We start from the raw sequence: 23,185 nt of genomic DNA, 5'->3' as shown, positions 1-23,185 counted from the left end.
ACAAAAATACAGAACATTGGTACTCTATCAATTTAATGTGACAGTTGCAGTAGTATCGAATTACAATGATTGTGATCTGATTTGTTTTGTCTCTGCTAGATAATGGGGTCCATGCATCTGCTTTCTTTTATATCCAACGGCTTCTACATCTACTACCCCATGCTGGTATTGCTTCTCTGCTTTGCCACACTGTGCAAGTAAGTCTTCTTTTTTTTTTGCTAATAGACTTTGAGGTGGCAGTAAATCCCCTATACACAAATATATATACAAAAAAAACCTTAACCCACTGCAAGAATGAATAAAATGTATTGTCAAAAACTCAAAATGGTATATTATTGCGTAGCTTTATTGTGTGAATGCTCTAAATCATTCACACATATGGTTTTCCACACCAAAATGCATCTATTTATTATTATTCCCTCTACTTCGTCTTCTCCAGATTTTGGCGCGCTCTACTTTCCACATTTTTCATCGGATTCAAACTCTCCAGCGTATTTAAGAATCGTGGGCATTTCCGTGACAAATTCCCAAAATTCCCAGAATTCCAAATTTTCCGGGACATTTCTCCCATTTAAAATGAATTGGCCATTTTTCAAACTTTCACCATTTACACATTTTTCAATCTATTCATACTGTTCCACGTTCAACACATTCCACCATCTTCAAAATTCAAACCAGTCTTTTTCCAAGTAAAAAAAAATTCCAGGATTTTCCAGAATTCCTGGTTTTCCAAAGACCTACTTCCACCCTTTTTGCTGGTGACAACTCCTCTAACATTTTCCAACCCACTTCAACTGTTTCACTATCAAAACATTCCTCTTAATTAAGACAAAAAAACGAAGTAATTTTTTGAACTGGAAAAATGTTGGGTTTTCCAGAAATTCCAGGGATTCCGTAATACAATTTCTCAATTCAACATGTTAATACTTCAACATTCCTCGACCGATTTGAAAAATTTCAACACATTTAGACTATATAGTCAAAATTTTTTTTTTTGCCATTTTCAATTTTTGCTCTCGCTTTTCTCAAAATTCCCAATTTTAGGGGAAATTCTCATTGAAATTAATGGAACATTCTTCAAAGTTAGTGAAGTGGCCACCTACTCAGTGGCCTAGTGGTTAAAGTGTTCGCCCTGAGATCAGTCGGTTGGGAGTTCAAACCCCGGCCGAGTCATACCAAAGACTAGAAAAAAATGGGACCCATTGCCTCCCTGCTTGGCACTCAGCATCAAGGGTTGGAATTGGGGGTAAAATCACCATAAATGATTCCTGGGCGCAACACCGCTGCTGCCCAATGCTCCTCTCACTTCCCAGGGGGTGATCAAGGGGATGGGTCAAATGCAGAGGACAAATTTCACCACACCTAGTGTGTGTGTGACAATCATTGGTACTTAAACTTAACTAAGTGAAGTGAATTATATTTATATAGCGCTTTTCTCTAATGACTCAAAGCGCTTTTACATAGTGAAACCCAAAATTTAAGTTACATTTAAACAAGTGTGGGTGGCACTGGGAGCAGGTGGGTGAAGTGTCTTACCAAGGACATAATGGCAGTGACTAAGATGGCGGAAGGGGGGATCGAAACTGGAACCATTAAGTTGCTGGCACGGCCACTCTACTAACCTAGCTAAAGTTCCACAACTTCCACATTTTATCTGATTCAAACTATTCCAACTTCAAAATATTCAGCCTGTTTGGGAATTGTGTGCTCTACTTCAACAATTCTAAAAAAAAATTCAGTTCAACTTCAGCATTGGAGCATTCACACCCAATTCCTTCAGAAATTGCCTCCTCTAGTTCATTTTAATGTCAACTTTCAGTTATCCTGGTAACTCATTATTTTTGGAAAATTATTTACCGGTATTATGTTCTTCCATGTTTTCAGCTTGGGCTCTCGCTGCTTGAACCTGCTGGGCATCCATCAGTACGTCACTAACGACCACCTGACCTCTGATCTCGTGGATGAAGGCAAGGAACTTTTCAGGAGAGGTACTTTTGTGTCATTTCATTGCTCGCTGTTTTAAATAATTGCGCAACCAAGTGTTCCTCTTTTCTAGTGTATTATTTTCTGAAGTTTACACATGATATTTCTTGCTTTTTTGCAGAAAGAAGAAAACGACAGAAAGCTGAGGATGCAGGCAACAGACGTTGGGTTAGGAATGACCATTTATCCTCGAACATTAGTGCAGTGGTCTCAACTTCGACATTTAGCATTCACAACCTTTGCATATTCACGGATTTTATTTCCTTGCCTTAAATCAGAGGTCTTCAAATGGGGATTCGTGTCCCTCAGGGGTTCGCAAAACTACTGCAGGGGGTTGTGAAATTTTTGGTTGATTAGACTTTATTTAAATATGCTTGTTCTTTATATTCCCAACGAAATCAACACACCAGTTTTCAGCTTCAAATTGACACAACAGTTGTCAGCTCGTGATTAGCACGTCAGTTGTCAGCTAGCGATAATTGGCCGGTTGTCAGCTTGCAGTTTGTGCACGAGTTGTCAGCTAGCAAAAATGTCACCATTAGCGCACTAAGGTCCTGATTTACTAAAGGTTTGCATCTACGAAAACACGTGTAAACTGATCTACTAAACGTGTGCAATGTGGATTCGGTCTGTTAAACGAGCAGAATAAGGCGTGCAATCCATTTTGCGTCTGTGTTCATTATTATGCAAAATATATGGTGATCATAAAAATGCCCACAATACTGGTCGAACAAAATGCTAATATATTATACAACAAGCGTAATGTGATTCATCAACACTCATCGCCGTTTTGGGAGCAGTATTTTGCGTTTTATTTAATCTGAAAAGGACGTGCAATTTGACAGAGTTGCACACACGACTGTAAGAGAGGAGAGCTCGCACTGCAAAGACACACGAAGGAGAGACGAGATTCCTCCGTCCTACGTCCTTTCAACATATTTGCAAGGTCAGAAATAAAAAAATATTAGACACATCGTCTATTCAGCAACATCCTTTTATAATTTTATAGTTGCTAGATGATTTATGATAATTGATAGGTGATCATTTAATTTTTGACATTCATTTTTTCACATAGAAAATATATTGCTAACACACAGTACAGTGGGGCAAAAAAGTATTTAGTCAGCCACCGATTGTGCAAGTTCTCCCACTTAAAATGATGACAGAGGTCTGTAATTTTCATCATAGGTACACTTCAACTGTGAAAGACAGAATGTGGAAAAAAAATCCAGGAATTCACATTGTAGGAATTTTAAATAATTTATTTGTAAATGATGGCGGAAAATAAGTATTTGGTCAACCATTCAAAGCTCTCACTGATGGAAGGAGGTTTTGGCTCAAAATCTCACGATACATGGCCCCATTCATTCTTTCCTTAACACGGATCAATCGTCCTGTCCCCTTAGCAGAAAAACAACCCCAAAGCATGAGGTTTCCACCGCATGCTTCACAGTAGGTATGGTGTTCTTGGGATGCAACTCAGTATTCTTCTTCCTCCAAACACGACGAGTTGAGTTTATACCAAAAAGTTCTATTTTGGTTTCATCTGACCACAAGACATTCTCCCAATCCTCTGCTGTATCATCCATGTCTCCATTTTGGTATAAAATGGAGACATGGATGATACAGCAGAGGATTGGGTCATGTGGTCAGATGAAACCAAAATAGAACTTTTTGGTATAAACTCAACTCGTCGTGTTTGGAGGAAGAAGAATACTGAGTTGCATCCCAAGAACACCATACCTACTGTGAAGCATGGCGATGGAAACATCATGCTTTGGGGCTGTTTTTCTGCTAAGGGGACAGGACAATTGATCCGTGTTAAGGGAAAAATGAATCCATTTTGGTATAAAATGGAGACATGGATGATACAGCAGAGGATTGGGTCATGTGGTCAGATGAAACCAAAATAGAACTTTTTGGTATAAACTCAACTCGTCGTGTTTGGAGGAAGAAGAATACTGAGTTGCATCCCAAGAACACCATACCTACTGTGAAGCATTGGGGTGGAAACATAATGCTTTGGGGCTGTTTTCCTGCTAAGGGGACAGGACGATTGATCCGTGTTAAGGAAAGAATGAATGGGGCCATGTATCGTGAGATTTTGAGCCAAAACCTCCTTTCATCAGTGAGAGCTTTGAATGGTTGACCAAATACTTATTTTCCGCCATAATTTACAAATAAATTCTTTAAAATTCCTACAATGTGAATTCCTAGATTTTTTTTTAAAATCCTGTCTTTCACAGTTGAAGTGTACCTATGATGAAAATTACAGACCTCTGTCATCATTTTAAGTGGAAGAATTTGCGCAATCGGTGGCTGACTAAATACTTTTTTGCCCCACTGTACATGTGCCATTCTATTGTCGACAATGTACTGTCATTGCAAAATTAACATCGAAGTTCCTCACACTGTACACAAAACACATGAAAGAAATGTTAAAATACAGTAGTGTGTGAATGTGTGTGTGAATGGGCGAATGTGGAAAATACTGTCAAAGCGCTTTGGACACCTTAAAAAGGGGTAGAAAAGCGCTATACAAGTTCAACCCACTTACCATAATAAAAATCAAGAATGAAATTAAATATACATTTAAAACTCTTTAATTTTTTCTCTGTGGTTTGCTTGCACAGTAAGAGGAGTATAATGTCATATGTTGAAAGATACCATCTTCAGCCCTCCTATTGGCTTTTGCATTTTACAATGTCTAGTTTCACTTCACTTCACTTTTCAGTTTCATTTTTCTTTTGACGCATGTTTAGGAGACATAATGGGAACAGAAGAAGAAATAGGAACAAAATGATATTGGAACAATGTGTTATTGCCCACCTTCAGTGGAGTAGTAACGCATGACTAGTGACTGCGTATTCATCCGCCGCATGCGCATAACAATATTTTTACTTTTGTACAGAATTAATGATTTATGAAGTGCGTGCATAACAACAAATCCTTTTGATATGAATTGTCGCCTGTATATGCCAAACTACCATAACAAAAATTACATCTTAGCTCTGGGTGACAAGTGACATCCAAATGTGTGTAATATCTCATCATATACAGTACAGGCCAAAGGTTTGGACACAACTTCTCATTCAATGTGTTTTCTTTATTTTCTTGACTATTTACATTGTAAATTGTAACTGAAGGCATCAAAATTATGAATGAACACATGTGGAGTTATGTACCTAACAAAAAAAGGTGAAATAACTGAAAACATGTTTTATATTCTAGTTTCTTCAATATAGCCACCCTTTGCTCTGATTACTGTTTTGTACACTCTTTGCATTCTCTCAAGGAGCTTCAAGAGGCAGTCATCTGAAAGGGTTTTCACTTCACAGGTGTCATAGTTTTGATGCTTTCAGTGACAATCTAAAAGGGAAATAGTCATAAAAATAAAGAAAACGCATTGAAATGAGAAGGTGTGTCCAAACTTTTGGCCTATACTGTATCTAATTAATAATGTATTATATTTATTTTTACATAAATGGAGAACTAAAAATGGCTTAAAATTAATAGAGTAAAATAAGTGTTTTAATGTGTGTCCGTTATTGTTCCACCTAACTCATAACTGAAATTGAACAGTTCGACATTTTTCGGAAGCAACAAAAACAGAATTTTTGTCATTGTTTTGTGTTGCATGGTCAGTTGACCAGAGAGCACTATGGGGCCACAGGGGGAAGCAGAGCTAATTACCCTGAAATAAAGGACCTCCAGGAAGACACGATGGAGGAAGCCAAGAAAAGCAGTAGGGAATTTTTGCAATTTTATCTCTATTTTTTCATAGTTTTAACACTTTCTTTGTAGATAAACAATGGGTGAAATATGAAATATTGCACCTGTCAAGGAACATTACAGTCTGTTGCAAACATCTTCTGTCTTCTCAGTTGTATCGTTCACTTGGAGAGAGACTGAGCCCGAGGAGCAACACAGGAGTCTACTGCAAAACTAAAATTACAGTAACAAAGTATGCTGCAATTTTAAATTCGGACGAATTACTGGGTGTAAATTCATATCTTTCTCTGTTTTTTATTTGTAGATTAACCAGGAGACTAATCGTCGCGAACAACAATCTTTGATGATGTTTTTATACGAAAGGAAAAAATGGAGATTAAAATACACCACTTACAAAAGTCGTGTAAGTTGATCAAAGAAGTGCCATGAGTATTAGTACTGCCAAGTATTCACACCTGCTTTCTGGGCCAAATGATGACATACACTTCTTTTATCTGTGAAACTGCCCTGTGAAATGTGAGTTAGATCCTTCAAATGTCCTTTTATTTATTGTCAGGACTTGAGGTTGTTTCTCTGTGATAAAAAGTTATTAAAATAAATGAAATTTTGACAAGATATCTTGTTATTTTTCCGTTTCGGTTTAGAATGCATTCAGCAAACGTCGTAAAAAAGAAAATGATCAGTGAGCGGTAGAAAATGGATGGATGGAATGTGCAAATTTACAAGTAATTCCAAAAATTATAACATGTATGTATTAAATAAAACCCTTTAATGAATTCACTAGAATCACTGTGTTGATTGGAGTTTGTATAGTTAATCAATCACCGTAAATTGACTACGTTAATCCGGGTTCCTACTGTACTGTAAGGCAGTGTTTTTCAACCTTTTTTTAAGGCAAGGCACATTTTTTTCGAAAAAAAAATCCGGAGGCACAGCACCAGCAGAAAACGTTAAAAAATGAAACTCCACTAGGTCGTCTAACCTTATTTTGAGTTTGTTGGTGTTTTCTTGTGTGTCGTGCTTTAGTTCTTGTCTTGCGCTGTTATTTTGGTGGCCCTTCCTGTTTCAAGTCTTCCTTTGAGTGCTATTCCCCGCACCTGCTTTGTGTTAGCAAGCAATAGTATTTAGGTTGTTGCTATACTTTTTGTGTGGAAATTGATGATTGCCAAGTCATGTACAGATGTACTTTGTGGACACTGTCTCTGCTCCACACGCCGCAAGTTTTTGCTTTCGTCCAGCATTCTGTTTGTTTACTTTGCAGCCAGTTCAGTTTTACTTTCGCTTTGCATAGCCGTCCCTATGCTTCAAGGCCTTTCTCTTGTGTTCATTTTTGGTTTAAGCGTTGCATATCTTTTTACATTTTGCATATTGAGTTCACGACAAACCGTCGTCATCTCACCTGACGCATTCCGACTTTTACAAAGCAATTAAAGGCCTACTGAAATGAGATTTTCTTATTTAAACGGGGATAGCAGGTCCATTCTATGTGTCATACTTGATCATTTCGCAATATTGCTATATTTTTGCTGAAAAGATTTAGTAGAGAACATCGACGATAAAGTTCGCAACTTATGGTCGCTAATAAAAAAGCCTTGCCTGTACCGGAAGTAGCAGACAATGTGCGCGTGACGTCACGGGTTGTATGGCTCATCACATCCTCACATTGTTTATAATCATAGCCACCAGCAGCAAGAACAATTCGGACCGAGAAAGCGACAATTTCCCCATTAATTTGGGTGAAGATAAAAGATTTGTGGATGGGGAAAGTTAGAGTGAAGCACAAAAAAAAAGAAAAGGCGACGGCAGTGTAAGCAATTCAGATGTTATTAGACACATTTACTAGGATAATTCTGGAAAATCCCTTATCTGCTTATTGTGTTAATAGTGTTTTAGTGAGATTATAAAGTCATACCTGAAAGTCGGAGGGCTGCAGTGAACGCAAGTGTTTCTCAGAGAAGCCAATGGAGGAGCCAAGATCACAGCTGCCTTTTTGACAGCTGCAGGAGGAGGTCGCATAATCCACTCAAGTCTCCAGTAAGAGCCAACTTAATACCACAATTTTCCCATCCAAAAACTTGCTGTAGAGAAACATGTTCGCTTGACCGCTATGTGTTAAGGCATCACAACAAACAAAGAAACACCAGCCTGTGTTTCGGTTGCTAAAGGCAGCTGCAATCCACTACTTTCCACCAACAGCATTGTTCTTTATAGTCTCCATTATTAATTGAACAAATTGCAAAAGATTCAGCAACACAGATGTCCAAAATACTGTGTAATTGCGCGATGAAAACAGACTACTTTTAGCTGTGAGTGGTGCTGGGCTGAAATGTCCGCTCCAACCAACAACGTCACAAGCACGCATCAACATAAGCATCATCATTCCGCGCCGTTTTCAACAGGATACTCTGCGGGAAATTTAAAATTGCATTTTAGTAAACTAAACCGGCCGTATTGGCATGTGTTGCAATGTTCAGATTTCATCATTGATATATAAACTATCAGACTGCGTGGTCAGTAGTAGTGGGTTTCAGTAGGTCTTTAACTACCTGCTGCCACCTACTGATATGGAATAGTATTACATGGTTAGCCTGCCGAGCTCTACACAGCACAGACAATAAAGGAACGACACATTATTGCCAGATTATAATTATTGATTTGCAAAAAAATATTTTTTGAACCAATTAGGGGAAGTTGCATCATTTCCCCCGGCACACCAGACAATATCTCCCGGTACACTAGTGTGCTACGACAGTGGTTCTCAAATGGGGGTACGCGTACCCCTGGGGGTACTTGAAGGTATGCCAAGGGGTACGTGAGATTTTTTTAAATATTCTAAAAATAGCAACAATTCGAAAATCCTTTATAAATATATTTATTGAATAATACTTCAACAAAATATGAATGTAAGTTCATAAACTGTGAAAAGAAATGCAACAATGCAATATTCAGTGTTGACAGCTGGATTTTTTGTGGACATTTTCCATAAATATTGATGTTAAAGATTTCTTTTTTGTGAAGAAATGTTTAGAATGAAGTTGATGAATCTAGATGGATCTCTATTACAATCCCCAAAGAGGGCATTTTAAGTTGATGATTACTTCTATGTGTAGAAATATGTATTTATAATTGAATCACTTGTTTATTTTTCAACAAGTTTTTAGTTATTTGTATATATTTTTTTCAAATAGTTCAAGAAAGACCACTACAAATGAGCAATATTTTGCACTGTTATACTATCTAATAAATCAGAAACTGATGACATAGTGCTGTACTTTACTTCATCTCTTTTTTTCAACCAAAAATACTTTGCTCGGATTAGGCGGTACTTGAATTAAAAAAATGTTCACAGGGGGTACGTCACTGAAAAAAGGTTGAGAACCACTGTGCTACGGCACAGTTGTTGAAAAACACTGCACTAGACAGCACCGACACTCAACTACAGCACATTATTTGCTGGTGTGCAAAAAAAATGTTTTAACCCAATTATGTGAAATTACATAATCTCCCACGGCACACCAGACTGTATCTCACGGCACACTAGTGTGCCGCTGCACAGTGGTTGAAAATCATCTGACGTCCCCGGATATAGACAGTAAACAAATATGCGACCATTCATGGTCGACTGTCGGTTAAAATCCTAACTATTATTCTGCGTTATGCGTCGTTTACCAATTGTCATTCGGAGCGGCGAAGTGAGATTGTTGGAATAAAAAACATCACCAGATCATCTCGGCGACACATTACAGCTCCTGTCTTTTTTGTTTTTCTTCATTTTTACAGGGTAAGAATTCAGAGTAGCTAACGCTTTAGCAAGCTAATGCTAATGTGAATGGGGAAACTGCATACGTTGCTACTAGCATTGTTAGCATGAAAGGAAGCTAGCATTCGCCTCCTTTCCCCCCTTTGTGTGTTTTGAGAAAACATATTCATCAAATTTTTGCTTGCATGCAGCTAAATGTTCGATTAGGGGATAACATTCATTTGGTCTTTTCGGTGATTTAGCCTGTATATGTGACTGCCGTTTTAGATAGTCATCATAGCTCGAGTATCAGTATGTGTGCACAATCTGTAATTATATTTGAATGACATTGAACAACAATGTTTTTTAAAGGGATTAGTCCCATTGGAGACATGTTTAACTGATTTCCTTCGAACACTGATTTAGTTTCTCATCAACTATGTTCAAAACTGGTTTTCCTGCCTGCAGCAATATGATGTAATTACTGTTACTTAAATGGGTTGTACTTGTATAGCGCTTTTCTACCTTCAAGGTACTCAAAGCGCTTTGACACTACTTCCACATTTACATATTCACACACACATTCACACACTGATGGAGGGAGCTGCCATGCAAGGCGCCAACCAGCACCCATCAGGAGCAAGGGTGAAGTGTTTTGCTCAAGGACACAACGGACGTGACGAGGTTGCTACTAGGTAGGGATTGAACCAGGGACCCTCGGGTTGCGCACGGCCACTCTTCCACTGCGTCACGCCGTTAGTACTTCTCTTTACATTTCTGCTACCATTTTAAACCTGTGTGTTGTGCTGTTGGCTTATGCTGCTTATTTATGTCTGCTCTTGGAAAAAAAGCTCTTCAAGAAGCATTATTTACACATGCTGCACAATCCAATGCATCTAACACAGGGGTCTCAAACTCAATTTCCCTGGGGGCCACTGGACGCAGAGTCTGCGTGAGGCTGGGCTGCAAGGAAATATTTCTTTAAAAAAAAAACGTTGCATACTCCTCAGCATGTCTAGTTGTATAATGACGTTTCAAACTGTATTCCTTGTGCACCGCAACTTTCTCTGTGCAAATAAGACACGTCGGGGGGCCCCTGTGCTCAACAAAGAAATATTGCATCTCCCACTTTACCTGGAATTGTCTTTGCACATCACTAACCCCTCTCTTCACTGCGGGCTTTGAAAAAGACATGTTTGGGGTTGTGGAATATATTTGTATTTAGCCGACGCACGGAGAATAATGTTATTTTTCGCAATGTGTCTCGTTCAAATTTTCCTCCCTACAGCAACACGGCGGTCGGCGGATAATAGCCGGGAAAAAGCGCAAAAATGTGACGGCTCCTGGAGTGTCATCCGGCGTCATATATAAATATATGTAGTGTTCATCGTGTGAGGCAATGCAAATCAAACCATTAAAAAAAAACAAAAAAAAACAGTTTGAATTGTTCCAGGTTATCGGGGACTGTTATCACTGACGGACAGGTGTCGCGTTGTGACTGCAGCCAGGCAAGTGAGAAAACCCTTGTCTCCATGGCAACGTCTGTCGCTTTCACTCATTTGCCACTTTTCCACTAACGCAAGAGTAGGCAACCCAGAACGTTGAAAGAGCCATTTTGGACCCAAATAACACAACGCTGTCAAACTTGCGGGCCGCAGTAACATTAAACTTTCATATTAAGATGGTGGCCGCAAAATAACGTTTCCGGCCCGCGGGCCGTATTTCTGAGACAACTGATCTAACACAAGAGCGTTTTGTTTTTAATACTAACCCTATCTGTGGTGTATTATTCAGAAGAGTATACAAGAATGGGTGGCCTGGTCAACGGGCGGCGTGGAGGAAGATCGCCACCTTTAGTGATAGGCGCCCTCATCGCCTGCATCATCGTTCTGGGCTTCAACTACTGGGTGTCCAGCTCCCGCATCTTGGAACTACAGGTAGGTTCCTTCCAAGGTGGGATCTTAGTTGCAGTTTTCATAACCAAATGTGTAGGTGTTGTAGGCCATGTCAAATCACTAAAGCTTAACCATAACATGTCTCTGGCATATCCAATCTATTCTAGCATCAAGCAAGCGCATTAGTAAAAGTGGAACCTTATTGTACTTTTAGGCACGTTGTTCTGGATTTTTTGGCATGGAACACTGTAACATTACTTAGACCAGGGGTGCCCATTACGTTGATCGCAAACTACCGGTTGATGGCGTAGGATGTGTCAGTCGATCTCCAGCCAGGTATTGAAAAAAACCCTAAAAATTAGCAATCATCTATCTTCACCAAGACATCACTTTCGTCACTTGATTGACATTCACGGCACCCCAAGCTTTTTGTGAGATGACTCTGGTTGCTGCCGGATCGTTAATAAGAAAAAATGACCGACAGGAAGGCGAGAAACACTTTTTATTTCAACAGACTCCTGCAGTCGTATCTGCTGTCAAAACTCTAAAGACGGATTGCACAGTTCCTGTCTTCACAATAAAAGCCTTGCTTCATCCTGCCTGCGCTAACACAATAAAACTCTCCAAAAGCTTCCGCAAACAAACAAGCAAGTTAAGGAGTTTTATGTCAATGTTTTTTTTTGTAAAGTATAAAAACTAATATGGAAGCTGGACCAAAAAGATGCCAAAACCAACCCCTTAAGTATGGTATTGGACAGAAGGTAGGACTTTTTTTTTCTACTCCTGAAAGTTGTCAGCACTACTTGTCTGGTTCCAATCAATGCAAGTCATCAGAATCAGGTAACACACCAACTTATTTTCTTGTCATCATGAAAGAAATTAATCTATATGCATTAAACGCGCTTGTATTTTAATTAAACACATGTTAACAAAAAACGTCTGTTACACAAATAAATCAAAAATATAACTATAGATGAGGTAGATCAACTTGACTTGGTCATTTAAAAAGTAGGTCGCCTGCAGAAAAAGTGAGTCCGCTCTTGAGTTCTTGACTGCTTTTTTCCTGGTTCAAGATGTGACGTCACGTTTAAACAAAGGTATCGAAATTTGTTAGGATTTGGTTTGGGTACCAGCAGACTTTGGTCGATACGTGTAATAGTTGTAATTGTTTGTTTGTTAATGATTGAGCACAGTAAGTGAACACGTGTTAGCAGTTGCTATGAAACAAAAAGAAGTAGTATTTAATAAGCTCTGCTTCTTTCTACTCAATCAATCAATGTTTTATTCATTTAGCCCTAAATCACAAGTGTCTCAAATGGCTGCAGAAGCCACAACGACATCCTCGGTTCAGATTCCTTTGTGAAACTGTAAAAATGTGGCGTACCACACTGTTACTGTACACATCTTTGAAATAAACCAATACTGTCCATATACATTATATATATATATATATATATATATATGTATGTATGTATGTATGTATGTATGTATGTATGTATGTATGTATAAGATTGCAGCTGAGATAGGCGCCAGCGACCCCAAAAGGGAATAAGCGGTAAAAAATGGATGGATGGATATATATGTATATATATATCTATATCTATATATATATATATATATATATATATATATATATATATATATATATATATATGTGTGTATTTATTTTTTTAACATAATTAAAAAGAAAAATAGATTCAACATTTGTAAAGATAAAAGTTTCCCTTAAATAATATTCGTTAAAAAATGGCTTATCTCTAATGCAAATATTTATGTGACAGACAAAGCTGTACGAGCTAGAGGGCCAAGTGCGTCGTGGGGCTGCGGAGCGCGGTGCGGCCGAGTTGAAGAAAAACGAGTACCAGGAGGAGATCCAGCGGCAAAAAGATCAGATCAGTCATATCGAAAGTCTCTATAAGAAGCAGCTGGAAGGAGTGCAGAACACCTGCAGCCAGAATATGGTACAATCTCAGTAACAAGTTTTACTCATAACTATTGTATATTTTATTGTTAATATCTGTGTCCGTTTTCTAGGGAATACTGCAGCAAAACATATCATCCAGCACAAAAACCATACAAGAACTTCAAGGTACCGTAACACTTTTTTTCCATTTATTGAGTTCACAACTGCACTAAATAATAGTTCTTCAGTGTACTGCAAAAAGTGAGTGTTCAAAAACAAGGAAAAAAATAATAAAAAATTAGGGGTATTTTACTTCAACTAAGCAAAGTTATCTGCCAATAGAACATTCGGCTTTTCAAGACTTTCCAAAACAAGTCAAATTAGTTAACCTCGATGAACCCCAAAATACCTTAAAATAAGTATATTTTCACGAATAACAAGTGCATTTTTCTTGGTAGAAATTTTTTTTTTTGCTCAATATTTTTAAAAATATTCTTAAATGAAGTAAATGCTAGTGCCATTATCTTGACATAACGCGCTCAGCATTACATTTCTTGAAACCAGCAAACTTACACTAACAATTTTTTTATTGTTCTTAATGGAAAGGCAACAAGTCAACCGCTTGTTACTCTCGGGGTATCCTAGCCGCTCAGGCAAATCATATGGTCTAAAAATGCATTTTTCCATCGACAACATGACATCATCGCACCAAGTACGTGCTCCTTCAATCAATCAATCAATCAATCAATCAATCAATGTTTATTTATATAGCCCTAAATCACAAATGTCTCAAAGGACTGTACAAACCATTACGACTACGACATCCTCGGAAGAACCCACAAAAGGGCAAGGAAAACTCACACCCAGTGGGCAGGGAGAATTCACATCCAGTGGGACGCCAGTGACAATGCTGACTATGAGAAACCTTGGAGAGGACCTCAGATGTGGGCAACCCCCCCCCCTCTAGGGGACCGAAAGCAATGGATGTCGATTAGTGCGCATATATACAGCCCGGCCTCAGGCCAAAATATTTCTAATTGTAATTTTGAAGAATTTATCTGAATGTGCATGAACTATTTCTGTTCAAAATGGTTAGAAATGTCACATGTTAAATGTTTTTATATGAACTGTCCTACTATATGAGTACGTATTTTTTATTGAGTTGAGTTGAGTTTGAGTTTATTTCGAACATGCAAGCATACAACATGATACATCACAATTTCCAGTTTCTATTTTCAACATGTTTCATTGAAAAGAAAACAGCAAAGTCCATTTGGTTGTCATCTGTTTTAATTAAGAGTCAAAATTGTGTCAAAGTCATGATTTTTTATTTTCATGCTTGAAATAAGAAATGATTACTTTAAAAAAGTAGTTTTATACTTGTGAGTGTTGATGACACAGCTTTGCCACACTTGATATTCTAGTTTCAAGCATGTTTTACTCAATATAGTTCATAACAACTCAGCAACAAGCTGTAATATCTTACTGAGATCATTTAGGACCAAAACACGTAAAACAGGTAAAACACTCTAACATCAAATCTGCTTAGTGAGAAGAATGATCTTATCAGACAGAAAATAAGCAAATATCACCCTTACTTTAGATATTTAATCTTACTTAGATTTCAGTTTTTGCAGTGTGTTTGTATTTATCTTTTTAAACAACAGGTTTTGTTTACTTTTAAAAGTGCATAGTGAATCAAATCTAAAGACCTCGAGGTCTAGGACTGTAGATTTTGTGTTTTATTAGTCAAAATTGAATGCATTCATTTTTAATATCCCCTTGCAGTGATTCAACAAATGTATGCACCTAATCCTTATAGTTATAGAGCTTCACAATCGATTGTGATCGTTGGCGATTTTAATATTACAAAACAGGTTCCGCTGCACATCAAATCAATCACTTTCACAGCCTGCGGTGGCAAACAAAAGCAACAGTGGCTCGTCTTTATACCGTGTCAAGTGGCTACTGCACACGCCGGAGGCACTTTTGTAGACGCGCAGTTACATGATCATGTTGACCTTTTCACAGGCCTGTATTAACTAACATTTCCCAGGCTTCTGAGTCCTCGGCGTGCGTCGAAGACCGCACTGCTGTAATCCAACGATGACCGGTGTGGACGCTTGCACAACACGCCGTTTTGCCTGTATTCTTGTAACCTACTTGCAGGATTAACAGCTAACCATCGTGTTAAATAGACCGGAGACACTTTTCCGTCAAGTGCCAACACAGGCGAAATGTGATCCCCATTGGAATCCATGCACTCCCTGCATCTGCGCTTGAGTATAAATCCACTGAATGCGGAGATGTAATTGCATATTGAAGGACTCTTTCACTTGATTGTAATCGATACCTAAACGCTTTATTTTTCTTAAATATATCTTTCAGACTACAAACGATCAACTATATGATAAAGTCAAGCGGGGGTGTACAATAAATGATTTGCCGGCAATAAAAAACAACTATACAAATAATTTGAATTTAATAATAATAATAATTCTAAACATTTGGTCGTTTATTTAGCCTTTCATTACAAATGACATCACGTTCAATCAATCAATCAATCAATCAATCAATGTTTATTTATATAGCCCTAAATCACAAGTGTCTCAAAGGGCTGCACAAGCCACAACGACATCCTCGGTTCAAATCCCACATCAGGGCAAGGAAAACTCAACTCAATGGGACAATGAGAAACCTTGGATTGGTGCAATTGACCTCGAGTGGATCTAGCATAATATTGTGAGAGTCAAGTCCATAGTGGATCCAGTATAATAGAGTGAAAGTCCAGCCCATAGTGGATCTAACATAATAGTGAGAGTCCGGTCCATAGTGGATCTAACATAATAGTGAGAGTCCAGTCCATAGTGGATCGAACATAATAGTGAGAGTCCGGTCCATAGTGGATCGAACATAATAGTGAGAGTCCGGTCCATAGTGGCTCTAACATAATAGTGAGAGTCCAGTCCATAGTGGATCCAACACATACTTGCCAACCTTGAGACCTCCGATTTCGGGAGGTTGGGGGCGTGGTCGGGGGTGGGGCCGAAGCGCGGTTCGGGGCGTGGTTGGGGCGGGGGGCGTCGTTAAGAGGAGAGTATATTTAATATATATATATATATATATATATATATGTATGAAATACTTACCTTTCAGTGAATTCTAGATATATATATTTATTTTATTATATATATAAATAAAATAAGTAGTTGAATTTCAGACAGCACCTATCAAATACACAGTAATAAAAACACAGTTCTACTACTAACTGTACTGTGCTTGCTGGTTACAAAAAAAACAACAACAACACTTACCTTTCACTATTTGATTAACGTCACTTCCGAGTTTCCAGAAGATGGCGGCAGTATGTGCTTTGCCCTGCCGTCTCTCGCTGTCAGCTCTGTTCGTTTTTGTGTTGTTTGCGTCTATTTTTGTCTCTGTCAGCTCACTGCTTGAGTATGACCGCCAAACACTGTTGGATCTTTGCCCCTTTCCCACTGATATGATCAACTTCGACGTTGGTTTTTCGACGTCCCAGTAAGCTTTTTCACCTGGCTGGATTCCTGCCTTCCTTTCCCGCCTCGTGGCTCCTCTCCCCCGCCACCTGCGGGCTGTGTGTCGGGCCCCACCTGGATTAGCTGAGCCCTTGGACGTGCTGGCCCCCGCCAGATTTGGTCTTGTGAACGCAAGATCTTTGACAAACAAAACGTTTATCCTGAAGGATTTTTCACTTCCCGCGGACGTGACTTCCTCTGTGTGACGGAAACATGGCTGAGAGCCGGTGAGTCCGCCCCTCTTAATGAACTTCTGCCTCCGGAGTTTTCCTACTTTAATTCTCCGCGGTCGTCCGGTCAAAAAGGAGGAGGATTAGCAGTCGTTTTTAAAAATTACTTTAAATGCCGTCAGATCCGCCTGCAATCCTCCCTTTCAAGCTTCGAACTGTGCTTGTTTGAGCTGGAGGGGGCGTGGCCTCCAGCTCCAGCTGAATTTCGGGAGAAAATTTCTTCCGGGAGGTTTTCGGGAGGGGCACTGAATTTCGGGAGTCTCCCGGAAAATATGGGAGGGTTGGCAAGTATGATCTAACATAATTGTGAGAGTCCAGTCCATAGTGGATCTAGCATAATGGTGAGAGTCCACTCCATAGTGGGGCCAGCAGGAGACCAACCCGAGCTGAGACAGGTCAGCAGCGCAGAGACGTCCCCAACCGAAGTACAAGCGAGCTGTCCACCCCGGGTCCCGACTTTGGACACCACTTCCACCGTGGCCACCGAACCTGTCCCCTCCCCCCACCCCCCAATGGGGGAGAGGGGGGCAGACCAGAAATGAAAAACGGCAGATACACTGGTCTAAATGGGGGGTCTATTTAAAGGCTAGAGTATACAAATGAGTTTTAAGATGGGACTTAAATGCTTCTACTCAGGTAGCATCTCTAACTGTTTGCGGGAGGGCAGCCCGCAGATTTTTTTGGGGCTCTGGGAATCACTAATAAGCCAGAGTTTTTTTTAACTCAGATTTCGTGCTGGGACATATGGCACAATACAATCAGCAAGATAGGATGGAGCTAGACCGTGTAGTATTTTATATGTAAGTAGTAAAACCTTAAAGTCACGTCTTAAGTGCACAGAAAGCCAGTGCAGGTGAGCCAGTATAGGTGTAATATGATCAAACTTTCTTGTTCTTGTCAAAAGTCTAGCAGCCGCATTTTGTACCAACTGTAATCTTTTAATACTAGACATAGGGAGACCCGAAAATAATGCGTTACAGTAATCGAGACGAGACTTAACGAATGCATGAATAATGATCTCAGCGTCGCGAGTGGACAAAATGGAACACATTTTAGTGATGTTACGGAGATGAAAGAAGGCCGTTTTAGTAACACTCTTGATGTTTGACTCAAACGAGAGAGTTAGGTCGAAGATAATACCCAGATTCTTTACTGAGTCGCCTTGTGTAATTGTTTGGTTGTCAAAAGTTAAGGTGGTATTAGTGAGTAGGTGTCGGTGTCGGTGTCTAGCAGGACCGATAATCAGCATTTCCGTTTTCTCAGCGTTGAGTTGCAAAAAGTTAGCGGACATCCATTGTTTAATTTCGCTACTCCTTTACCTCCGGGACCTCATTACCAAAAGTATATTGCCAAAGTGTGGGAAACGCTATGTTTTACCTAACAAAATAAAAACTTGTAATTAATAATTGTAATAAAAATCTTGATTTCAATATTGATAAAAAAATAACCGATATTATCATTTTGGTCATAATTTTGTAGCCCTGAATAGCTATATGCATTTTTGGCCTGATTTGCTCTTCTCCATGTGTGGTTTTTGACTAACTCTCCCTTCTCCTTTCTGTGCTGAATGAGGCAATCGAGCCTTAGCCCCCAATTGGTCAAAGAAACAGATTTCAGCGCGTGAATTGACACATTTATTTTTTTTATTGGCTTTGGGTGAAATTACTTTCACTTCTACCAAGCAACAAATAAGCACACAAACCATGACAAGTCTGACAAAAAGTTAAATTTGTATTATCATTTTTATAAGGGAATCATTTTTGATTCATTATCACAGGTACCGAACAACAATTTACAGTGATCATCTCTTGTGTCAATCAATCAATCAATCAATCAATGTGTGCATGCGTGTGTGTGTGTATTTTGTGCTAAAAATCAATGCAGGGTGGAACGGGATTAGTTGTCACGCTTATTCATGTGACTTATTCAAGAATTATTCCTAGATTCAATTGAAGTCTTAAGTGTTGGCTTGAAATGTATATCCCTTGTTGTTCTCAAAGAGGTAAAATGATTATCAAAAACACTGTGACGAATGGCGGGGTTGGCTGTCACGATGTTAGTTGCATGGTAAACATCGTAGAAACAGACAAAACGTTGAACTAATTGAGAATGCAATTCAAATTTTACAAGTTGACAGATCCATAACTTAAATGGGCTGTTTGCAACAGTTACACAGATGCCAGGAACAGTGTTTTTCAACCTTTTCTGAGCCAAGGCACTTTTCTGACTTCCCAGTACAGATGGAACACAAAACTGTAGCAGTTTCATGTCTTCTTTGAACGCTTTTCCCCACACCTGCTTAGTTTTCGCAATCAAGACTATTTAAGTTGTGGTGACGCTTTCCCTCTTTGTGGGGACATTGTTGATTGTCATGTCATGTGCGGATGTACTTTGTGAACGCCGTCTGCTCCACACGCTGTAAGTCTTTGCTGTCGTCCAGCATTCTGTTTTTGTTTACTTTGCAGCCAGTTCACTTTTAGTTTGGTCCTGCATAGCCATCCCTAAGCTTCAATTCCTTTTTTTTAGCGAAATCTATTGGCACTCGCCTTTTGTTTATTTTTAGTTTAAGTGTTAGAAACAATTTTACCTTCACACTGGCTTCTGCATGTTGTGATCACGACAAACCATGTTCCCGACATCTACAAAGAAATTAGCTACTTGCTGCCACCTACTGATATGGAAGAGTATTACACGGTTACTCTGCCGAGCTTTATAGACAGCACCGACACTCAACAATGACACATTTGCAGATTATTATTACTGGTTTGCAAAGAATATATTTAACCCAAATAGGTAAAATTACATAATCTCCCATGGCAAACCAGACTGTATCTCACGGCACACTACACAGTGGTTGAAAAACACTGGCCCAGAGGACGCCAACTTTAAATGGGTTCTACTTGTATAGCGCTTTTCTACCTTCAAGGTACTCAAAGCGCTTTGACACTACTTCCACATTTACCCATTCACACACACATTCACACACTGATGGAGGAAGCTGCCATGCAAGGCGCCAACCAGCACCCATCAGGAGCAAGGGTGAATGTCTTGCTCAGGACACAACGGACGTGACAAGGTTGGTACTAGGTGGGATTTGAACCAGGGACCCTCGGGTTGCGCACGGCCACTCTTCCACTGTGCCACGCCGTCCCTACAACTTTCCAAAGTATTTTACACAGTACATCCTCGTACATATGTAATGACGCAATTACGTACGTACGTAACAAGGGAACGCGCAGTAGTTTTAGGTTTTGTCAGCTAATAATAGGAATTTGGATAGCTAGTGTTAGCTGTCATTGAATGTATCAACTATCATAACAACAACATCATGACTGCAAATTGTTTGTTGTAAACCCCAATCATTTTATTCGGGCCGGTAAGATTTGTTACTAAATAAACTTTGTAATTGTGAAAAATATAGACACTTTTCAAACAAATGTGTTCTGTTAAACCAGTGGTCCCCAACCACCGGGCTCGATTGGTACCGGGCCGCAGAAGAATTTTTTATGAATTTTTTTTATTTTTATTTATTTATTTATTTTTTTTAATTAAATCAACATAAGATACACTTACAATTAGTGCACCAACCCGAAAAAACTCCCTTTTTCATGCCCCCCCCCCACCAAAAAAAAAAAACCCTCGGGCCGAGGGACAAATTATCAAGCATTGACCGGTCCGCAGCTACAAAAAGGTTGGGGACCACTGTGTTAAACCACTAGTTGTAACGTAAGTTAGCCGGTGATTTTCTTTTTTTTTGCTTTGAAAAATGTTACTGTGAAGAAGTTGCAAATAGACACTTTAATGCATCTTCACACAAAATGAGGAAAGCGCATGGCATAAAGGGGAGACATTTAGGCCTGTATGTTATGTCGTGTGTATGTGACAACCAACCCCAACGTATTTGTGACGACGAGCCTCCTATGGAACGTCTTGCTGGCGTCGAGGCTAACTAGTCAGCTAGCTAGTCTATACAAGGGTTATTCAACTGGCGGACCACTAATGACACCAGTCCGTAGGTGGTTTGGTACGTGGTCGGTGTCCCATTTTTCGTACTTGTTCCTTCAAGCAACTCAACGCTAAGAAAATGGAAATGCTGATTATCGGTCCTGCTAGACACCGACACCTATTTATTAATACCACCTTAACATTTAACAACCAAACAATTACACAAGGCGACTCGGTAAAGAATCTGGGTATTATCTTCGACCCAACTCTCTCGTTTGAGTCACACATCAAGAGTGTTACTAAAACAGCCTTTTTTTCATCTCTGTGATATCGCAAACATTTGTTCCATTTTGTCCAGTAGCGACGCTGAGATCATTATTCATGCGTTCGTTATGTCTCATCTCGATTAATCAAGAAAGAGCCATCAATCTGTCAATCCTTTCCGTGTCCGGGCCAGGTAAGGTTCCCCGTGTTGGGTCAAATTAAGCCGCAGGCTCCACTCCTGGTGGTGCCCTTCCGTCAGATCCTTTAAGTTTTTAGCTTTGCAACTATACTCCCCGCGGAACCCAAAGACTTTGGTTTCCCGGACGCTAAACGTATACAATAAAAAATATAATAATAATATACGTATAAAATAAAAGTATTATTTTCGGGTCTCCCTATGTCTAGATTTAAAATATTACAGTTGGTACAAAATGTGGCTGCTCCAAATTTTCTCATTGTCATCCCACTGGGTCGAGTTTTTCCTTGCCCTGATGTGGGATCTGAACCTAGGATGTCGTTGTGGCTTGTGCAGCCCTTTGAGATACTTGTGATTTAGGGCTATATAAATAAACATTGATTGATCATTGATTGAAGATAAAAACGCCACTGGTTTGTTGTCTTAACAGTTTTGTAATTTGTGTTTGCAGGACAGTTAAATCAGATGAATGACGACGTGGGGAAGCTTCAGAAGGAGTTGCAGGGTTGCCAAGGGAACATCAACACCCTCAACAACAAACTCACTTACGATATGTAAGGACCATCTCCAACACACAGTCTACCATAGAGCAACACAGTTCATTTTATTCTCGAGTTTATTGATTTATTTATTTTTTGCATAACCTTGTTCTCTGCGCCTGTAGTTTTTTAGGGTGGCATGCAATGCTGCCTATTAAGAGTGGTTTCTAATATTTTGGTTACTCTATGTAGCTACCAGAAATGTGCATTACAGATGTGCACCACTACAAACTACCAACAAAATAACAAACATTGTTTAAATCAAGACTTACTTGTTAAAGTCTGAATGTTATTAACCATATTGATTACATTCGTGATACGCATGCATACTAAGGATGTCTCCGATATCGGAGCTTGAGTAATGGCCAATTATTCCAATATGATATCAGCACAAATAATAGTACATACTTTTGTTATTTTGTAGTGTGGAATCATATTAGAAAAGGTTTGATCAAGAGAAATTACTCAAACAGAAAACAATGGTAAGTATGAAAAACATTAACTTATTTATGATTTACTGTCTGAAATGGACGTATGCTGTCTTTAAATTGAAGTGGAGTGGTAATTTGTTTTTGGCAAAACCTTGTGGCCACAAAAGTTAGTTCATGGGACACAACAGTGAATGATGCTGACAAGTTAAAGGGGAACTGCACTTTTGCCTATTATTTACAATCATGAAAGACATGATGATTGATGTGTTATTTTTTTTAACGCATTCTAAATATTAAATAAACGCAATCAAAAGTCCGCTTACAATGGAGCCTATGGGAGCCTTGCAATTCTGCCACAAAACCCTTAAATAAACATCCAAACTCCTTCATTGATGGTCCTTTTTAAAAAAATAAAATAAATAAATAAAAAATTATTGAAGGAAAAAGAAAGTAAAACAAACTAAAAACAATTACACAGAAAATAGTGATTAACAAAGATGTTAGTGGATCAGCAGCACACACAATCACGGACCGCATCCCTTGCACACTGTATTGTTCTATATTGATGATTAACGGAAATAATCAATCAATCAATAAATGTTCATTTATGTAGCCGTAAATCACTAGTGTCTCAAAGAGTTGCACAAACCAACAACCCTTTTGTTTGAATGAGTGTGAATGGGGGAGGGAGGGCTTTTTGGGGGTTGGTGCACTAATTGTAAGTGTGTCTTCTGTTTTTTATGTTGATTTAATAAAAAATAAAAATAAATAAAT

At 39.0% G+C, this 23,185-nt stretch overlaps 2 protein-coding genes across 4 annotated transcripts in view; both read left to right on the top strand.

Annotated features, from left to right (window-relative positions):
* lmbrd2a (LMBR1 domain containing 2a) overlaps positions 1-6,328 on the top strand; it is a 32,572-nt gene extending 26,244 nt beyond the window's left edge. The window contains exons 13-18 of the mRNA XM_061901771.1: positions 100-197; positions 1,885-1,988; positions 2,105-2,151; positions 5,629-5,728; positions 5,868-5,947; positions 6,020-6,328. Of these exons, the coding sequence (XP_061757755.1) occupies positions 100-197; positions 1,885-1,988; positions 2,105-2,151; positions 5,629-5,728; positions 5,868-5,932 (414 nt within the window). The 3' untranslated portion in view covers positions 5,933-5,947; positions 6,020-6,328. The remainder of the gene's footprint in view (positions 1-99; positions 198-1,884; positions 1,989-2,104; positions 2,152-5,628; positions 5,729-5,867; positions 5,948-6,019) is intronic.
* A 2,931-nt stretch (positions 6,329-9,259) lies between these two features.
* Positions 9,260-23,185, top strand: part of golm1 (golgi membrane protein 1) — a 33,385-nt gene continuing 19,459 nt past the window's right edge. The window contains exons 1-5 of one of the 3 annotated variants that reach the window (XM_061901760.1): positions 9,260-9,496; positions 11,249-11,391; positions 13,131-13,310; positions 13,384-13,438; positions 21,893-21,995. In XM_061901760.1, the coding sequence (XP_061757744.1) occupies positions 11,263-11,391; positions 13,131-13,310; positions 13,384-13,438; positions 21,893-21,995 (467 nt within the window). In that variant the 5' untranslated portion in view covers positions 9,260-9,496; positions 11,249-11,262. The remainder of the gene's footprint in view (positions 9,497-11,248; positions 11,392-13,130; positions 13,311-13,383; positions 13,439-21,892; positions 21,996-23,185) is intronic. The other 2 variants (XM_061901751.1, XM_061901743.1) reach the window with 2 other exon arrangements.

Source organism: Nerophis ophidion, linkage group LG01 (genome assembly GCF_033978795.1).
Source record: "Nerophis ophidion isolate RoL-2023_Sa linkage group LG01, RoL_Noph_v1.0, whole genome shotgun sequence".
Lineage (NCBI taxonomy): Eukaryota > Metazoa > Chordata > Actinopteri > Syngnathiformes > Syngnathidae > Nerophis > Nerophis ophidion.
Note: the sequence above shows the minus strand (reverse complement) of the source record. Positions and strands in the feature narration are given on the sequence as shown.